General features: G+C 39.7%; 1 protein-coding gene across 1 annotated transcript in view; it reads right to left on the bottom strand.

The window, feature by feature from the left end:
- Positions 1-639: 639 nt before the first annotated feature.
- The window catches only part of LOC149171324 (vesicle-fusing ATPase-like), a 492,059-nt gene continuing 473,897 nt past the window's right edge, over positions 640-18,801 (bottom strand). Inside the window, exons 15-21 of the mRNA XM_089424048.1 lie at positions 2,560-2,620; positions 2,411-2,470; positions 2,247-2,305; positions 1,944-2,031; positions 1,612-1,734; positions 1,248-1,313; positions 640-1,063 (exon numbers count right to left, since the gene is read on the bottom strand). Of these exons, the coding sequence (XP_089280174.1) occupies positions 908-1,063; positions 1,248-1,313; positions 1,612-1,734; positions 1,944-2,031; positions 2,247-2,305; positions 2,411-2,470; positions 2,560-2,620 (613 nt within the window). The 3' untranslated portion in view covers positions 640-907. The remainder of the gene's footprint in view (positions 1,064-1,247; positions 1,314-1,611; positions 1,735-1,943; positions 2,032-2,246; positions 2,306-2,410; positions 2,471-2,559; positions 2,621-18,801) is intronic.

The raw sequence follows: 18,801 nt of genomic DNA on the forward strand, positions 1-18,801 counted from the left end.
ACAAATTCCTTGCAAGTTAACAAACCTTGGCTGATAATTAAATGACTACGTGAATTATCTCTTAATAAAAATACATACATTCACACCGTCACAAGTATTGGAGCTCCCCTTCTCTACTCAATGATTTGACTTAGTTTGGCCTTTAGGGATTCCACGCTTGGGCCTTGACTGGGACCTTTTCCTATACTCTGATGAGTGGGGCAAGGCCACCGAGATGGAAATGGTTGGCTTACCTGAGAGTTGCCTATAGGCTATCTCGCTAGGGATAAGGAATTTTCCCTGTAGGAGTGAGTTTAGGTCCCAACAAGACCCATGCCAGATAGCTTGCCAAGATAATCAATTGGTATTTTGATATTCATTTACTCTTTGATGCTTACACTGCTTATATCTAGTAAATTATTTTAACTATAACAATAAGGTGAATCTGGAGAAGCTACTTAATACATCGTTCAGTTACACATATCTTTCCCTTAAAAATCATATGGTTCAAGTCCATTTTAGCATTTACAATTTCAATTTGAATGGGCTACCTTTATTGTATGTCTAATATTTAAAAATGGTTCTTATCCTTTGGCTTGTAACTTTTATCATTTACATTCTGATTCTATTAACAAGATGGCTTCTCTAATAGCAAAATCGTTTTGGAGAATCAATAAAAATGGATAACTTTCTGGTAAATAGACAAAGCATGTCGCAATCTGTCAAAACTTACTGCGGGAACACGTCAAAAAGACAGCAGTTCATATAATCAAACAACAAGGCTTCCTGCAGCTCATAGAAATGCGTTAATAAAGTTGAACTGCATTCTACAGAACATTGGGTATTGAAACCAACCAATGCGTTTCAACTCCTCAGATGCTAGTTTTGGAAAAGAGAGAGCAATAGAAAATCCGGGATATAGCTTGAACTAATCTAAATCATCATTCCCAGTAAGATAACGAAGGCAATCAAAGAAATGATTAATGTTTATTTTCTCCTTTCCAGAGTAGATGGCTTCCGCACTGTTTCCTTTCTCGCCTTGTGCCACCATCTCCACTAACATAAACAACTTCTTGATTGGTATCTGCACAAGAGATTACTTTAGTTTTTAACACAATCAATCACAAAGGAAGCTTTTAACAACACTAACTAGTATAATAAAGAAACCCGTTTTCAGATAGTAATGCAAATACAATGCACCAATTGGGTTTGAATTTGAAACTTCATCACCACTATTGATAAAGAATCTCTTCCTGTGCATTACAAACCTCATCAATAGCTTCCACTGCTGCATCAAGGTCATCTTTTGCAAACATAGATAGCCGTTGTAAAACCTGCAAAGATTCATCCCAGAAAATATAGAGAATGTTACATGCATCAATACACAATTGTTATCACTCCATGTCTCATCCTATCACCTATTAAGAGGCTACCCATCTGCAAAATTGTTTATCGTGGAAAGTTAGCCAAAGACAAGCCAGGAACCCCAAGTAATAGATTCCCCGATTTCCCAGTAACTCAGAATGGTTTTACATGGTTTAAGGCAAATGAAAGGGATAAAGACTACTATATTTCTAATCAAACCAATTCACTGAACTGCATCTTTACTAATAACTAACTGTTCATAAATACCTTCTTTGTGTCTGCACGCCCCAATGTTGGCACATGAAATGAAATACCAAAAGCCTTGCGAATACCCAAAGATTCAAGGACATTTACTTCACTTGTAGTCCCGATAACCAACAGATTCCTTCCCTGGTTAGTTTTTATTCAAAAACAATGGCAAAGCATCTGTCAGCTGAAATTCCTGCATAGTTATAAGAAACCAAACTACATCTAAACCAACTTAGCTAACCTCACCATATGACTGACACAATAGAGTTCATGATTTGGAACACCCTACTCTCAAGGGAAAAGGAAAAAATAGCCTAATCATGGTGTTTAAGATATTTGAAATAAAGTACCTTAGGCGGGATTTTCTTGAGAAGCACCAACAATGTCTGTGAGATCAAGTTTGAAAAACGGGGCCCAATCACCACAAACTCCAATAATCTGGAAACCAGTGAACAAACAATTCAGAAAGTAAGGAATAAAAGGGAAGTTCATTTTCCTGCTCATAAATAACTGAATAGCAAGATGCAATTTCAAATGTAAAAGCTAAAAAAGCATTTTCTAAGGCTTCGACATTAGCTAAGAAAAAAAGAGCATAAATCATTAGTAAAGTGATGCTTCAGACATTTAATCCAAGGAAAAAGTGCAAAAAATACCGTTCAATATCATCAAGAATGATAATACTCAATGGAGACTTGTATGCATCCTCAAAAACCTGTTAAATTGCAGAACTTAGTTCAAATATGACTTTAGATAAATTCCAACTGACACTCAGAGAATCTTAAGAGTTAGCAGAATATCATATTCAGTTAAGGCTAACCTTGACTATAACTGCACATTTGCTGCTCTCACTCAGTCCAATCATTGATTCTGCAGATACCTGACAAACAGCAAAATGACTAGAAATCAATATTGCCTAGAAAGCTAGACTGAGAAAACCCTTAACGAGCAAGGACATGCAGCACTTACTACTTTAACAAATGGAAAGTTGCTGTCAATGCCAACTGTTGCTGCCATGGATGTTTTACCACTGCGTAAAGTAAATCCTTAGTTAGCTAGTAAACAAAATGAGAATATCTATTCACTTATTCACAATCAAAAGGCTTACAAATACTATATTCACATGTTCTAAACTATTTGTCTAAAGAAATTAAAGCAAATTGCTGAAAGCAGTTCATCAATTCCTTACTTCTAAAAAGAAAAAGATGACTGAGGTTCCAACCAGATCAGGTTGACGACGAGATACCAACAAACTACATAAGAAAAATACTAGGCACCAATATAGGAATATCCAAATGTAGGATGCTGAACAATTGTCATTTGATAATACACCTGACAAATCAGGGACAAGGGACCCACAGCACATTAATTCAGAATATCCTAGGTTGCAGGATACAAGGCATCATGTTAAATAGCCTGTGAAGATGCATCTAGATAATAACTCAGTTCCCAGGGCATATCTCTACCAACCTGTTGGCCAGGATTTTCGTTATGGCCGTAAATTGTCCATTGTGATTCAAATTTCATACTAACCTAAATATATTTAAGTAATTTCAAAAAGCCACTGTTATGATGCAGACACAGCTAAATACTTCAGAGGATCTGAAATATATAAATATCAATGATAGGACAATGTATTTATATAGAAATATATAGAAGAAATGAGATGATGATTGTTACAAATGAGGGCCTGCTTATATACCTAGGCAGGTTCCATTTCACGAACGGTCATGTCCGTTGAAGAATCTAGTGCATCTGGGTTATAGTGAGATTCTTCTGACGATGATAACTATTTGTGAAACACTTTTTACTTTTTCTTATTAACACAATCTTCACTTATTATTATTAGTGTGTGATCTCTTTCTTCATCAAACAGTTACCAAAACAAAAGAGACAAGAAAACAAGATGTTGGCTCTCAGCGAAGGCAAAACCTCTCTCCTAGAGAGGAAAACCCTTTCTACAAATTTCTCTTATTGAAGCTTTAATTTGACAAATACCAGACCCTAGACCCTTGACCAGTGGATCCTCCAAGCACAAGACACAATCTCTCTTCCTTTTGCCCTTCAATCAATGCCTTCTTCTGCTTTGCACCTTGATCTCTTCCTTTGCACTTCTTCCGGCAACTGATAGCTCTTTTTCCGGCCACTGCAGAAACCCTAGGTCTCCTTAGAGACCTCTTCTTTGGTGTCTTCCTTTCCTTCTCTACTTCGCTTGACAATCTTCCTTTTCCTTGATACTTTGGCTAGAGAGTGAGACCTTTCTTCAGAGATATTTCCAAGTTGAGAGGTTGATCCTCTTACCTACTGCAGGTCTGATTTCTTCGCACATGTGGCTGATCTAGGGCTTGAAATAAACCCTTTTACTTGCTCCTTTCCTTCGCTTGATGTGGGACCTCCTTCGCTTGAGATGGAGGTCTATTTAGAGCCTTTTCTTACCCAATCAAATTCTTCTTGTGTTGCTGTCCTTGTGGATCTGATATGACTGCAGAAATACCCTCTCTCCTTCGCACATGTGACAGAAAATAGACCCAAAAACAGTCCTCCCAAACTCGGTTTCTTTTTCCTCTTCTTCACTGCCCTAGAATCACCTCAATGCTCCTTTTTCGCACCTCTTTTTCGTCCTTCCTTCTTTGCTGATTTCAGAGATGAGTAGTGATACTTTTGTGAGGTTGAACTGCCCTATATATAGGAGACTGTCCCTCCTATTTGGGCTGACTTGAGCTAGTGAGGCCGACATGTCCTTAAGTGTACCAAAAATTCATTTTTGAGCCGACTTTGAAGAGGAGACTTGTCTTTGCTTTGGAGGATCACCCTAAACATATTTCTTTGACTCTAATACATATGTTTACATAGTGTAACATGCCCACATGGGTCTTCAATAATTACATTGACTCTTTGACTTTCCTAGAAGCACTTAAACATGTGCTTGACCTATCAAATGGGCAAGAAACCCATTCTTGATAATGACAAAAATAATAATTCTTTTCTTTTACAAGTACAAAGATAAAATATTATATTTATGAAGACCGAACCTAGTTACACTTTCTTCAACACTCCCTCTTAACTAGGGAGGTATTCATAAATCACTTTACAAGGTGTTTGGACATTTTCAATTTGAAGAATTCACATAAGAGAAATCAGATTGGCAATCCATTTGTTATAGCATCATAGTAACCAACATTGTTTCCACAACAAGGCCTTGACTGACAGCTCTATCTCTCAATAGATCAAAGCACAATGTTGGCGAGACCAATGACTATAGACACCATCATTGTCTCTCAAGGTAGACACCCACCTGGGTGTTCACTGAGTATGACCTTCTAGGAGTATTCTTCGCTTGGGTTCCCAACCCTCAAAGAATATTGGTCCTCTTGCCTACTCTTCTCTTGGATGCCCTACACATCCCCAAAGAGCATCGGATGCCAGATGATTACCTAATCCTCCATTCTTTCTTCCCAAGTGAAGACAAAAATGTTGTGCCTATCTCTCCCTCAACTACGGAATATATTCCCATTCCTGTGAAGGAATGTACCCAAGCTCCCTTTGACCAGGAACTTGCCCAAGCTCCCTCTTAATTAGGGACTTGTTAGAGCTCCCTCTCAACTAGGGACTCCCCTTTCCATCAGCAACTTCTCCTTTGTGGGTCCTTCAACTGCTTGATCACTTTCTTTCCTTGATGTCATGAAATTCCCTTCGAGCTTTGTAGGGAATTAGCCATCGATCACTTTCCTTCTTAGTTTTGTCATGTCATTCCTTTCCTCATGGAAAGTGGCCTTCTTGATACATATCTGGAACCTTCGTCATATGGCTACTTCTTTCTCATCATGCTTCTTTTAGGAATTCCATCCACCACATGAATGCTAGTTGTACTTGTACTTACAACCTTTGTTCCAGTAACCCTGCATGAACTCATCCAAATATTATTCAAGAAATAAAAAATAACATTAAATCAAATAGTACCTTACGAGATGGCTTCTCTTCATGACATTTGTTGGCTTGAATCATCAGCATCCTGCATGTTCATATCTCCAAGGCCTTTCCAGGTGTCAAGGGTCTTTTGATCTTTTTCTTCCTTTGTCAGAATTCTCGTGCCTTCTTTCAGGAGATGCTTCAACAAATCTGTTGAATGTTGATTCCTAGTATCCATGGTGTCCTTTTATCCCTTAACTCTTTTCTTATATGCTTCTTTATAGGTTCTCTTGTCAACCACCTCATACCTCATATGAGGATGTTCCTCGTGTTGACCTTTCTCAGTGTGAGAACCATGTCTTCATGCATATCTTCAATGAAAGAGATCTACCCTGTTCTTGACCATGCTACTAGAGCAATTTCCCATGCTCATTGATACAAATGATGACATGACTTTTAGTTTTAACTGAAAACATAGATGCATACATACCTCATCTTTAGTTCTTTCCTTGATCATATCTGCTTTCTTTGACAACTTCCTAGATTGAGATTACCTCAATCTCCTTTGCTTTGTTGCATCTTTCTTGCCTACATATCATCCTTTCTTGAATCCCCATTAGTGGAATTCCCATCAAGACATTTGCCTTTTTTGAAAATCATGAACCTTCTATTGAAGATTCCACCAGAGGATCCTTATAATCCTTATCTTGCAAATGCTTCTTTCTATTGATGATAGTGGCCTTCTAAGATGATTCTTCTTGATCATGATCATTCCTTTATGCATTGATGAGGTTATCTAATGGCTTCATCCTTCCTACATGAATATTTTTATCTGAGCTATCTCTACATAATGCTCCTATATTCCTGGAGATGCCATTCCCATAAACCATGCATTCTATCTTAATGCTACATGTTCCTATGATACCCAAAACTTTAAAGAAGACTTATGCGAAGAAGTTGATCTCAGTCATAGTAGAGATCCAAAGGGTCCTCCTTCTGCTTCTTCTCTTCTTCTTTCACTTCTTGGGTAATGTGGGCTTCTTCTCGTTTCCCCTTATTGTTGTCCTTCTTGAACTTAGGACAATCCCTCTTATAGTGTCCATACTCTTGGTAGCCAAAGCATTGGACTTTGGACATATCTCTTTTACCCTTTCTCTGTAGACCAAAGTTGCCAAATTTCCCTTTTTCTTTTGTGTTGATTTCTGGTAACATCGGATGTGCTCTAAGTCTCAAATTTTGCAGGGAGGCTTGGGCACATGTATTCCAAAGAACCCAGAAAGCATTTTGGGAAATTCCACTTGGAGACAGTTCTATTAAAATAATCAATTATTTTTAATAAGTCCCTAAGTCTAAACTTGGAAAATTAAAATAATTAATGGGTATTAATCTAACTGCGGGTGTAACTTCTAGAAGAAGACAAGGATCAAGCAGAAATGATCTTAGCCATTGATTAACTCCTAATCTGGGTCGTTGAATGTCAAACGAGAAGATTATTTAAGGAGGCTTGAGGGTCATTTGGAAGACTCACAGAGAGTTGATTAGTGAGATCGAATTGTTGAAGCTAGAGGCAGCTGAGTGACTTCGTAGTGATCTCACAGAGGGACAGATAGGGTTTTGGCTAGCCGCTAGAGGATCTTCTCTGGAGCCAAGGGTACTCACTAGAGAGGCAGAGAACACACAGAGGAGGCGGTGCAGTTGGCAAAGAGGGTGATGCAGAGCCAGGAAGGGCTCACGCAGGGCCCACACAGAGCAGCACAAAAGCCTTCCAAGCAGAGGTCCGAATTTGCTGAGGAGGTTGATGTTCTGAGCTGAGAGGGTTGGAATCAGCTCCAGAGAGCAAATCGATTCCCAACAGAGGTGACGTAGGGCCTTAGAGGCTGACGCAGGCCCACACAGGGGCAGCGCAGAAGTAGTCGAGAACTCGTTGGTTTAGCTGCAGCATTAGCCGGGACTTGCAGTGTAGAGTGAGGTAATCTAACTAATTTCTTCTGCTGAGTGATATTCTCTGTACTGGATTTCCAGCAAGGCATTCAGAGATTGTATTCATAAATAGCTTATGCTTAATAATAAAAACCCTCAGATCTGCTGCACCTACTTTCTTGCATTGGGTTTTTCCAGAGACGTTTGTCCAAAAACAACTGTGTCATTTGTGTTGTATCTTTCTCTATTGTTTAGTTTCTTGTTTTGACATATTATTTTAATGGTGTAGGCTGCGGTGTATGTATTTCGATCTTTGCCGTAGGAAATTGCAAATAACTTGTTCATGTAAATCTAACAAGTAGGAGAAATATCCTCAGTTGCTGCAGTAGGGATTCCGTTTAAGGAATTTTCACATGGTATCAGAGCAGTGCAGGTGAAGCAAGACGAACAGTGCTAGAGAACCCGACGTTGAGCAGAGAAGGAGATTAAATAAGCTGTAGGAGGCAGCAGTTCAAATCCCTAGAGGAATTGCGTTGTCCAAGCCAAGAGGGCTAAAGGTTCGAGGAAAGTCTCTCTCTGAGTGAGCCGACAGAGAGGAAGGGCTTCTAGATCGAAATCTTGTCGTGGCAGAGGGAGCAACGCTAATCCTCAGTGTGAGGAAGAGCTAGTGGGACACAGTTTTTCTGCAGGCAGATCGCTGGGCAGAAAATCGTCAGAAGAGAGGAGAAGGATAGTGCATGAATTTTTCCTTAGTAGACTTCCTGCCAAGAGGTTTGTTTTCTTATTGGCTGAGCAACAACAGTAAAAAGAAGAGAGGAGCAGTTCGACATTTTCGTGGCAGAGATGGCAACCAGTGGGCTGAGAGATCAGGACAGGTTGGATGGGGCATCCAACTATGTCATCTGGAGCGCAAGGATGTCATTCCTTCTAGATGAGCATTCTCTCAAGACCTATGCCGACAACGTGGTGGCCGTGCCTGCAAATCCAAATCTGCTGAAGAAGTACCGAGCAGAAATTGCAAAGGCCAAGAGGATGATACTTGATGGAGTAAAGCATCACGTGGTTTGTCACGTCGCTAGAAGAGGAACTGCTAAGGAGATGTGGTATGCCTTGGCAACGTTGTATCAAGGATCTTCCGAGCAGCGGAAGATGTACTTAGAGCAGAAACTAAGATCTGCGCAGATGCAGAAGGGGGAGCGCATAGATCCGTTCCTCCGGAAGCTTCAGGAGACCCGTGACAAGTTAGCAGCTGTGGGGTCAACACCTCAAGGGTCCGAGTTGGTAAGACTGGCCCTAATTTCTATTTCTGAAGATTGGCATGTCTTTGTCCAGAGTATCTTAGGCATGATGACTTTGGCAAATTGGGATGAGATGTGGGTAGCTCTTAAGCAAGGGGAGCTAAGGAGAGATCTAGTCAAATGTAAGCTTGACAGAAGCAGTAGCAGTGGGTCGAAGCCCAAGGAGGAGGAAGAGAATGCAGCCCTTGCATCCAAGGGGTAGCAAGAGCAGCAGAGGTGGAAGAAGGACGTCTCGAAGATCAAATGCTTCAGGTGTGGTGAAATGGGTCACTATGCAACACAGTGTCCTCTCAAGAAGAAGGACAAAGATGAGAAGCACGATCTGAAGGCTGCATCTGTGAAGATCGAGGAGGAGTTCGCCATGACATTCGAGATACCTCTAGGAGGGAGGTGGGTTGTTTTGGAGTCGTAGTTCAAAAGAGCTATAGATGGGCAGGATCCTTGAGGAGCCCACCTCTTAGATCAATTCCTTGCTACAGGAGCCCAGATCAGAAGTAGCAAGATGGACCAGTGTCAGTTGGTGCAGAGGAGTGTTCGAGCGACAAATGCAGTGGCTAGAACGCCAAGTCTGAGCAGCGCAATGTAGAGTTGCAGTAGTGCAGGGAGGCACAGTGCAGTAGCAATAACAACGTAGTGGCTTCAGAGGGACAACGTGGAACTAGCAGCAGTCAGATAACACAGATGCAGAAATTCAAAGGGAGCTGTAGTACGGATGCAGTGTTGACAATGGCAGGGTCAGCAGCAATACAAATGAAACGTTTGTGCAGTAGTTGGTGGACAACATGTCAGACATCAGCAGTGCAGAGGACGATGTTATGAAGTCAGGGTGATGCTTCAGTGGGAGGCATTGCTAGAGCACATTCCTCGCTAAGACGGAGTGTTGATTTACGGTAGCATCGAATGTGCTCTAAGTCTCAAATTTTGCAGGGAGACTTGGGCACATGTATTCCAAAGAACCCAGAAAGAGTTTTGAGAAATTCCACCCGGCAGTGGTAGTGCTAGCAGCAGCACAAATGCAGAAATTCAAAGGGAGTTGCAGTACAGATGCAGCATTGACAATGGCAGCGTTAGAAGCAGTACAGATGCAACATTTGTGTAGTAGTTGGTGAACAACATGTCAGACATCAGCGGTGCAGAGGACGATGTTATGAAGTCAGGGTGATGCTTTAGTGGGAGACATTGCTAGAGCACATTCCTCACTAAGAGGGAGTGTTGATTTATAGTAGCATCGGATGTGCTCTAAGTCTCAAATTTTGCAGGGAGACTTGGGCACATGTATTCCAAAGAACCCAGAAAGAGTTTTGAGAAATTCCACCCAGAGACAGTTTTATTAAAATAATTAATTATTTTTAATAGGTCCCTAAGTCTAAACTTAGGAAATTAAAATAATTAATGGATATTAATCTAACTGTGGGTGTAACTTTTAGAAGAAGACGAGGATCAAGCATAAATGATCTTAGCCATTGATTAGCTTCTAATCTGGGTTGTTGAATGTCAACGAGAAGATTATTTAAGGAGGCTTGAGGGTCATTTGGAAGACACACAGAGAATTGATCAGTCAGATCGAATTGCTGAAGCTAGAGGCAACGCAGTGATTTTGTAGTGATCACGCAGAGAGGGGCAGAGAGAGTTTTGGTCAGAGGATCTTCTCCGGAGCCAAGGATACTCAGCAAAGAGATAGAGAGACACATAGAGGAGCAACGCAGTTGGCAGAGAGGGTGACATAGAGCCAGGAAGGGCTCACGCAGGGCCCACGCAAAGCAGCGCAGAAGCCTTCCACGCAGAGGTCCGAGTTTGTTGAGGATGCTAATGTTATAAGCTGGGAGAGTTGGAATCAGCTCCAAGGAGCAAATCGATTCCCAGCAGAGGTGACGCATGTCCTTAGAGGCTGACGCAAGCCCACGCAGGGGCCGCGCAAAAGTAGTTGGGGACTCGTTGGTTCAGCTGCTGGATTAGCTGGGACTTGTAGTGTAGAGTGAGGTAATCTCACTAATTTCTTCTGTTGAGTGATATTCTTTGTACTCGATTGCCAACAAGGCATCCAAAGGTTGTATTCAAAAATAACTTCTGCTTAATAATAAAAACCCTTAGATTTGCTGCATCGGTTTTCCCGCATTGGGTTTTTCTGGGGACGTTTGTCCAAAAACAACTGTCATTTGTGTTGTATTTTTCTCTATTGTTTAGTTTTTTGTTTCAACATATTATTTTAATGGTGTAGGCTGTAGTGTATGTATTTTGATGTTTGCTGTAGGAAATTGCGAATAACTTGTTCATGTAAATCTAACAAGTAGGAGAAATATCATCAGTTGTTGTAGTAGGGATTCCGGTTTAAGGAATTTTCACATCTTGGCCATAGTAGCAAATGCTTGCTCCTTTGATCCCACATCATCTTTGGCTTTGAGTCTTGTCTCCTCAATTTTGCATATAGAACAAAGTTCATTCAACAGGGTAGCTTCCTTCTTGGTATATATACTTGATGTGAAGTTGCCCCATTCCTCAAGTAATGCATTGAGCACCACAGTTGTCATTTCTTTGTCTGAAATAACTTCTCCCAGTTCTTGTAGCTAGTCTCTCATCTCAGAGACCTTCATGAAGTAGGGAGTTATTCCTTCTTCCTTGGAGATCTTCATTTTATATAGTTCATTACGCAACGATATCACTTCTCCAGTTGTACTAACTGAAAATAGCTCCACCATCTTATCATAGATTTCTTTAGATGTTTCAAGTTTGGAAACATAAGGAATGAGAGGGTCCTTGATGGATTCTATCAGAATCCTTTGAGCCCTTGTTTCATCCTTATTATACTTTGCTAGGGCTTGAGTTTGTTCCTTAGCAGGAACAATGACACTCCCTTTGATGTAGTCCAAAAGTTCATTTTCTTTGAGAAGTAGATCAGTCCTCTTTTTCCATGCAAGGAAATTAGTAGTCCCAACCAATTTGTTGCTTTCCTTGCAAAAAGACATTTTGATATTTTCAGAAGAGGACATAAATATACTTACTTGAGAGAGCTGTTGTGAAGAGACTTTGCAGCTTCCTTGAAAGATTTGATGATTTGACTTCTTAGATCTTGGAGTTCTTCAAGATGCTTCCTTCAAGGTGCCTTACGAGAGATTTGCTTGGTGATGAAAACTTCTCACTATGTAGATATGGAGATCTTCAATGATGAGCCTGGATCTGAGTACCTTCCTTTGAAGATGATGAGTCTTTGATGTAAACCCTTCTTGGATGAACCTTCTTGTAGAAGCCTTTAGATGGAAGGCTTTCTTCTTTCTTTGTTCCCAGGCTGGTAGTCCTTCTTGATGGATCTAGGAGAGGAGATGGTAATCCTCCTTGTCTTTGATGGATCTGGAACCCTTGCTTGTAGATCTAATGCTTCAACCTTTGTGTGCCCTTGCTTCTTGATCTTGATGCTTCGATCTTCTATGTGTTCTTGAGATGCCCTTCCTTGATGTGTCACCTTAGCTCCGATACCATGTTGAAGAATCTAGGGCATCTGGGTTATAATGAGATTCTTCTGACAATGATAACTATTTGTGAAGCACTTTTTACTTTTTCTTATTAACACAATCTTCTCTTATTATTATTAGTGTGTGATCTCTTTCTTCATCAAACAGTTACCAAAACAAATGAGACAAGAACACAAGATGTTTGCTCTCAGCCAAGGCAAAATCTCTCTCTCTTAGAGAGGAAAACCCTTTCTGCAAATTTCTCTTATTGAAGCTTTAATTTGACAAATGCCAAACCCTAGACCCTTGACTAGTGGATCCTCCAAGCACAAGACACAATGTCTCTTCCTTTTGTCCTTCAATCAATGCCTTCTTTTGCTTTGCACCTTAATCTCTTCCTTTGCACTTCTTCCGACAACTGATAGCTCTTTTTTCGGCAACTATAGAAACCCTAGGTGTCCTTAGAGAACTCTTCTTTGGTGTCTTCCTTTCCTTCTCTATTTCGCTTGGCAATCTTCCTTTTCCTTGATACTTAGGCTAGAGAGTGAGAACTTGCTTGAGAGATATTTCCAAGTTGAGAGGCTGATCCTCTTACCCTACTGTAGGTCTGCTTTCTTCGCACGTGTGGCTAATCTAGGGCTTGAAATAAACCCTTTTACTTGAACTAAAGAGCTTGACTTAGTCATATAGAGATCTAGAGGATCTTCCTTCTTTTGCTTTTTTTCTTCTTCTTTCACCTCTTGAGTCATGTGAGCTTCTTCCCTCTTCCTTTTGTTGTTGTTGTCCTTCTTAAGCTTAGGACAATTCCTTTATTAGTGTCCATATTCTTGGCATCCATAGCATTGGATTTTGGACATGTCTTTGTTGTTTGTTCTTCATAGATCAAATTTGCCAAATGTTCCCTTTCTCTTGGCCATGGTAGCAAATGCTTGCTCCTTTGATCCCACATCTTCCTTTGCTTTAAGCTTGGTTTCTTCTGCCTTGCATAGAGACCGCATTTCACTGAGTGTGGTTGCTTCCTTCTTGGCATATATGCTTGATGTGTAATTGCCCTAATCCTCAGGTAGAGCATTGAGTACTACAGTTGTCATTTCTCTGTCAGACACGACTTCCCCAAGTTCTTGAAGTTGATCCCTCATCTCAGAGATCTTCATGAAGTAGGAAGCTATTCCTCCCTTGGATATCTTCATCTTGTACAATTCATTTCTTAGAGATATCACTTCTCCAGCTGTGGATACCGAGAATAGCTCTACTAGCTTATAAAAAAAAAACTTTTGATGTTCCAAATTTGGAGACATAAGGAATAAGAGAGTCCTTGATAGATTCTATTAGAATCCTTTGAGCTCTTGTCTCATCCTTATTGTACTTGGCTAAGGCTTGGGTTTGTTCCTTAGCAGGGATAGTGATATTCCCTTTGACATGTTCTAGAAGTTCATTCTCTTTGAGAAGTAAATCAGTCCTCTTCTTCCATGCAAGAAAGTTATTGGTACCTACCAATTTGTTGTTTTCCTTGCAAAAAGACATTGATGTATATTCAGAAGGGGACATATACTTGATATATTTTGAGATGTAGTGGATTTGCTTTCTCCTTGAAGACTTGATGGCTTGCCTTCCTAGGATCTTGATGTTCTTCAAGTTGCCTTCTCCAAGTGGACTTGCTTGATGAAGAGATTTGCTTGGTAACTTGTAGATGATGTAGGTCCCTCTTTGATTTGCTCTTCTTTGTAGGTGCCTTTGTGTAAGGCTCTTCTTCTTGCTATGTAGTCTTCCTTGATGAATGATAGATGGTAGGCCTTCTTTTCTTTGAGTAGATTTGGCTTGATGCTTCAACCTTGTAGATGCATTTCCTTGATGAGTGTTCTTGAGTTGCCCTTTCCTTGATGTGTCACCTTAGCTTTGATACCATGTTGAAGAATCTAGGGCAATTAGGTGTAGTGTGATTCTTCTTGACTTGATAACAATTTGTGGAGTCTTTTTACTTTTTCTTGTTAGCTTAATCTTCTTCTTCTTATTATTAATGCATGTGTGTGTACTTCATCAAACTGTTATCAAAAACATAAAAACAAGAACTCAAGATGTTGGCTTTCTTCCAGGGCCAAAACCTCTTTTCTCTTGAGAGGAAAATCCTTCGGTAAGTTTTCTCTTATTGAAGCTTCTTTCTTGATCAATGCCAAACCCTAGACCCTTGACTGGAAGATCCTCCAAGCACAAGTCAAGTCTTTCCCTTTCTCTGCACTATGTTTTCCTGGTACTTTGTTCACTTCCTTCCGGCACTTCGTCCTTCTTTAGTGTGACAAAACTACAACCCTAATTCTCGCACGTGTGAGAGGTACCCTAGAGAATTAGGGTCCTTTTCCTTCGCTAGAGAGATAGGCTTCTTTGCTTGACTTGGGAGGCCTTGTAGGCCTAGTTTCAAACCCAATCAACACTAGTTTATGGATTGTTTGTCCCTGTTGTCATACCCGCAAACTTGACCACCCTTTCTTCGCACGTGTGACTGTTTCTAGCCCTAGAAATAGTCCTCTTCACTTTGGCTTTTCTCCTCCTTCCTTCGCTACACTAGGAGACCTCTTCTTCGTCCTTCGTTACCCTTTCTCTAGCCTCTTCTCTTCGCAGATTTCAGAGCTTCTTGGTTGATGTTGTAATGGAGTGGACAACCTCTATTTATAGAGGACTGTCCCTCCTTTTAGGCCAACTAGAAGGCTGACTTGTAGACTGTTTGTAGGTCGACTTGTTATGCTTACTTCGGATGGTTTCTTTGGTGGTGTCACATGCTTGAAGGAGACTATTTGATGGTGCCTTTGCATAGGAGGTGTTGTCACACAGATTGACACGACAACGCTCAGACCGGGGGTTGTCACTCTAATCCCCGATCTCTCCGTTTAACCCTGTCTCCCGTGGCTAAGGGGGGTAGACCCTATGAGGTGAAGGAGACCAACTGTTGGTCAGTTGGCTTGGGAGACACGAAGCACTAAAATGATTTTATTAATTTTAGCGGACCAGTGCCTTATAAGATTTATGACTAAACGATTACTTGCTAGATGATATAGAAATATAAACTATGAACAACAATCATTTATCATCAAATAAATCGAACAATGCAAGATATCCAGTAAAACCACAATGCTCTTATAATGATTCAGCGATTAAAGCTCAATAACGATATCCAGTAATTAAAATTTTTGAAGAGATAAATGCTTTTCAACAACCATGGAATTATGAATCATTAACCAGATATCACGTTCATGCAGTTAATTTTCAGATGAAAATTAAATCATATCAAACATTAACTTCCACATCAAAATTTTAGCCTCAGCGTAAAAGATGAAACCTAAAAATTTCCCGAGCTAAGACTGAAATTGCAAAATTTATTTTTTATTTTTTATTATTTTTTTATTTTTAAATAAAAATTAAAGACTAAGGGAAACTTTAATTAAATCTAAACCACAAGAAAAATTTTATAATTTTTTTTTTTTTAATATTTTTTATTATTATTTGAAACAAAAAAAGGGAAACTTTTAAATTTAAAATCTAAACTAAAAAAAAATCTTTTTTTTTAATTTTTTTTTTAATAAAATCTAAAAAAAAAAGGTTAAAACTATCTAAACTAAATCTAAAACTTAAAAATTAATAAAATTTAAACTACCAAACCCAAAATATTTAATTCCTAAACTAAAATCTATTAAAATCTAAATACTAAAACTAACACTTCAACCCTGAACTTAAATCTAAAATTAAAATAACCTAAAACATAACTACGCAGACGTATATATCATAAGACTAAGATTAAACAATCAAAATATATCTAACTGCATGCGCTATGGGATAGCATCTAAGCTGCCGAAGAGAAACAAAAAATAAAAAAAATCGTAACCCTGATAATACGCAGAGGCTAAACGCGTAAATAAACAGGACTTCGTCGCGAGAGCAGGTGACGGTGGTGCTTTCGGATCGATTTCTTGAAGACACGGATGAACCACAGTGATACGATGATATCTTGTCAGCAAGGTCGAAAGAAAAGACTGAATCGAAAATAGACCAACGCATTCAACCTACGACCGTAAGCCCAAGGTAAAGAAACTTAATGCAAATGACCGCAAAAAGAAATCGTGCTTGCTCAGGGGGCTACGGGAAACGAGTGTGAATGAGCTGGGCATAAGCAGAGAGAAAGCTGGAGCGGGTGACTGAGGCGTATCTGACAGGACTGGTGCTCGATGGCGGATGAAGATCGCTTGAGAGCCTGCGGCTTCCAGCAAATCAGACAGCGGTGATTTAAGAAAAATGCGTGGGCATCTTCAGGTTGATGGCCGACGTGTTAACGAAGTGCGGTTTCATCCAAATGCCTGCGCTCTATGCACACGGATCTTCAAGTTTTTCTTGTCTTTTACTGCTCGGAAGACGACTTGGTGACGGTGGTGAAAGGAGGAAACTCACGTCAAACAACTGATCACCTCCCTGTCTCAGAGAGAATATCAACACGTATCTGTGCCCTTGCTGTCCTGTGCAAGCTTCAAATGGTGGAGAGTAATAATGATTGAAATCTGGTAACCTGATCACAAAACTTTCTGTCTTTCTCGCTCAGAAACCCCTGAAGAAAAACCCTGTTCCTGCAATTTCAAGGAAACAAAACCCTAATGAAAACTGCATAAAGAAAAAAAAAAAAATTTGAAACCCCAGATCAGCTGAGTAATTTACAGATTTTGCCCCCCAAAATGCCAGATTTAGCAATAACAGCAGTAATATTTTCAAAATTTAATTTAAATATAAAATGCTTCAGAAAACCCCGCATGCATTCATAAAAAATATTTCGAATGATAAGCCCGGGATCAAGAACTGGCTGGGCTCTTTCAGAAAACACAACCCGGGAATTGGCTGGTTCAGCCGATAACTTCCCCTAACGCCCGGTAATCTGAAAAAAGGATTTCTTGCACAGCTTAAAATCAACCATCAACATAGAAGGAGAAAACAATAGTGAAACCCCGATCAAATGGAGATACCTGCCAATATATTTTAGGATCTAAACTATCATTCAAACCTCAAAGATCAGACAAGATACCTGTGCCTAGATCAATCTTCATTAAGCTATCATTAATGGCTGAAAATAAAATTATGCAGAACAAATAGAACAATCTTACAGCATTTTCAGAAGAGTAACACCAGCAAGATTTTTAACCCCAAAGTCTTCTTTATTGCACAAAAATGAACTACAAGAGAGCTTCTTCGGCACAAGACTCACAGATCCGATGATCTGAAATGACCCCTAACACCCTATTTAAAGGAAATGATCCCAACGGCTAGTTCGAGTGATCCATGTTGAAATGATCTTGACCGTTGATGAGAATCAAGACATCTCTTAATCTCATCCGTCGATTTATTAAAAAATGATATTTTACATGCATTCACTCAAAATATTATTATTTTATTATTTTAGGGTTTTTGCTTTATTTTATAATTTTTTTTTTTTTTTTAAATTTTTAATTCATTTTTAAATGGATCCTCGAACTTAGCCTTTGGAAAAAATTCCCTCGGACCTAGGACTTAGGACTTATGAGGGGATTAAAACATTTTTCAACCCTCAAGACACTTTACATCATGACTTTTACAATTTACATCTTAAGGGGAAAAACCCATTTGACATAGACCTTCATAAACCACCCAGTTCTGCGACACAACTATAATCTAGCAGATTAACACACTAGGATTCTCCTAAAATTCTAATGACAAAATCCATCCCGGCTTTGGGGTCAGGCTGAAGGAAAACTCTGCCAATCATGGATCGGTGAGACGAAAAACCTTCCGGGACGAAGATTACCATTAGAAAGTTAGGTCCACCTAGGGCAATTTACATACACGACTCATATCTGCTAATATTATTTACAATTCATACATGCAGACTGGGTTTACAATTAAAATGATCAAGCTGCTAATGACTACAGGATGGCACGGACACGTCGATCAGGTGTTACCCCTTTTTGCAAAGAAAAAGGGGGTGTACTGCATGGGTAGTTGACCGGTAGTGGTCAACATCTGGCTCTACTTGGGGACACGTTGCTGCTCTGTAGGAATGTGAGAATCCAGAATCTGCATCCATGCAACACACAACAAAATATAAGTAGCGTCTGTCCAAAAAATCATCATATAACATTAAGCACATGAAAGATATAAGCTCTTCATTTATTAACTATCTAGAAAAGTAAATCTAATCCTAAAACAGAAATGAAAATGCGGAAAAAACAAGGAGTAGGGTTAGAAATACAGCGGATGCCCCTGGCATCAGATGTGTTCAATATAGTGTATACTGAGCATTTGCCTGCTTTCAGGCAAATCTGTCGGCTGCTTGTCGGATGTGCCATGTCCAATTCTGCATATGGTAGGACTTTTTCCTATCCGAAAATCAAGCTGCTCACGGCCGTCTGATGCATCAAATCTTCTTCTCATTTTCTTTCTCTTGCGCTTTTTCTTTGTGGCAGGTTGTATCACTGATGACATGGAACTTTCTGTTTCAAAACTATCAGATGAAGTATGTAAGATATGCGTGATATGTCTTTCTTTATCCTGCATCTGATCTTTATCATTTTTAAGTCTATCTGGATCACCTTCAATTAACCATTTTTCAATCGAACCAATGACCGCCTCAT

The sequence above is a fragment of the Pinus tabuliformis genome, chromosome 4_2, assembly GCF_031772625.1.
Source record: "Pinus tabuliformis cultivar Carrire ecotype Pingquan chromosome 4_2, CPIR1, whole genome shotgun sequence".
NCBI lineage: Eukaryota > Viridiplantae > Streptophyta > Pinopsida > Pinales > Pinaceae > Pinus > Pinus tabuliformis.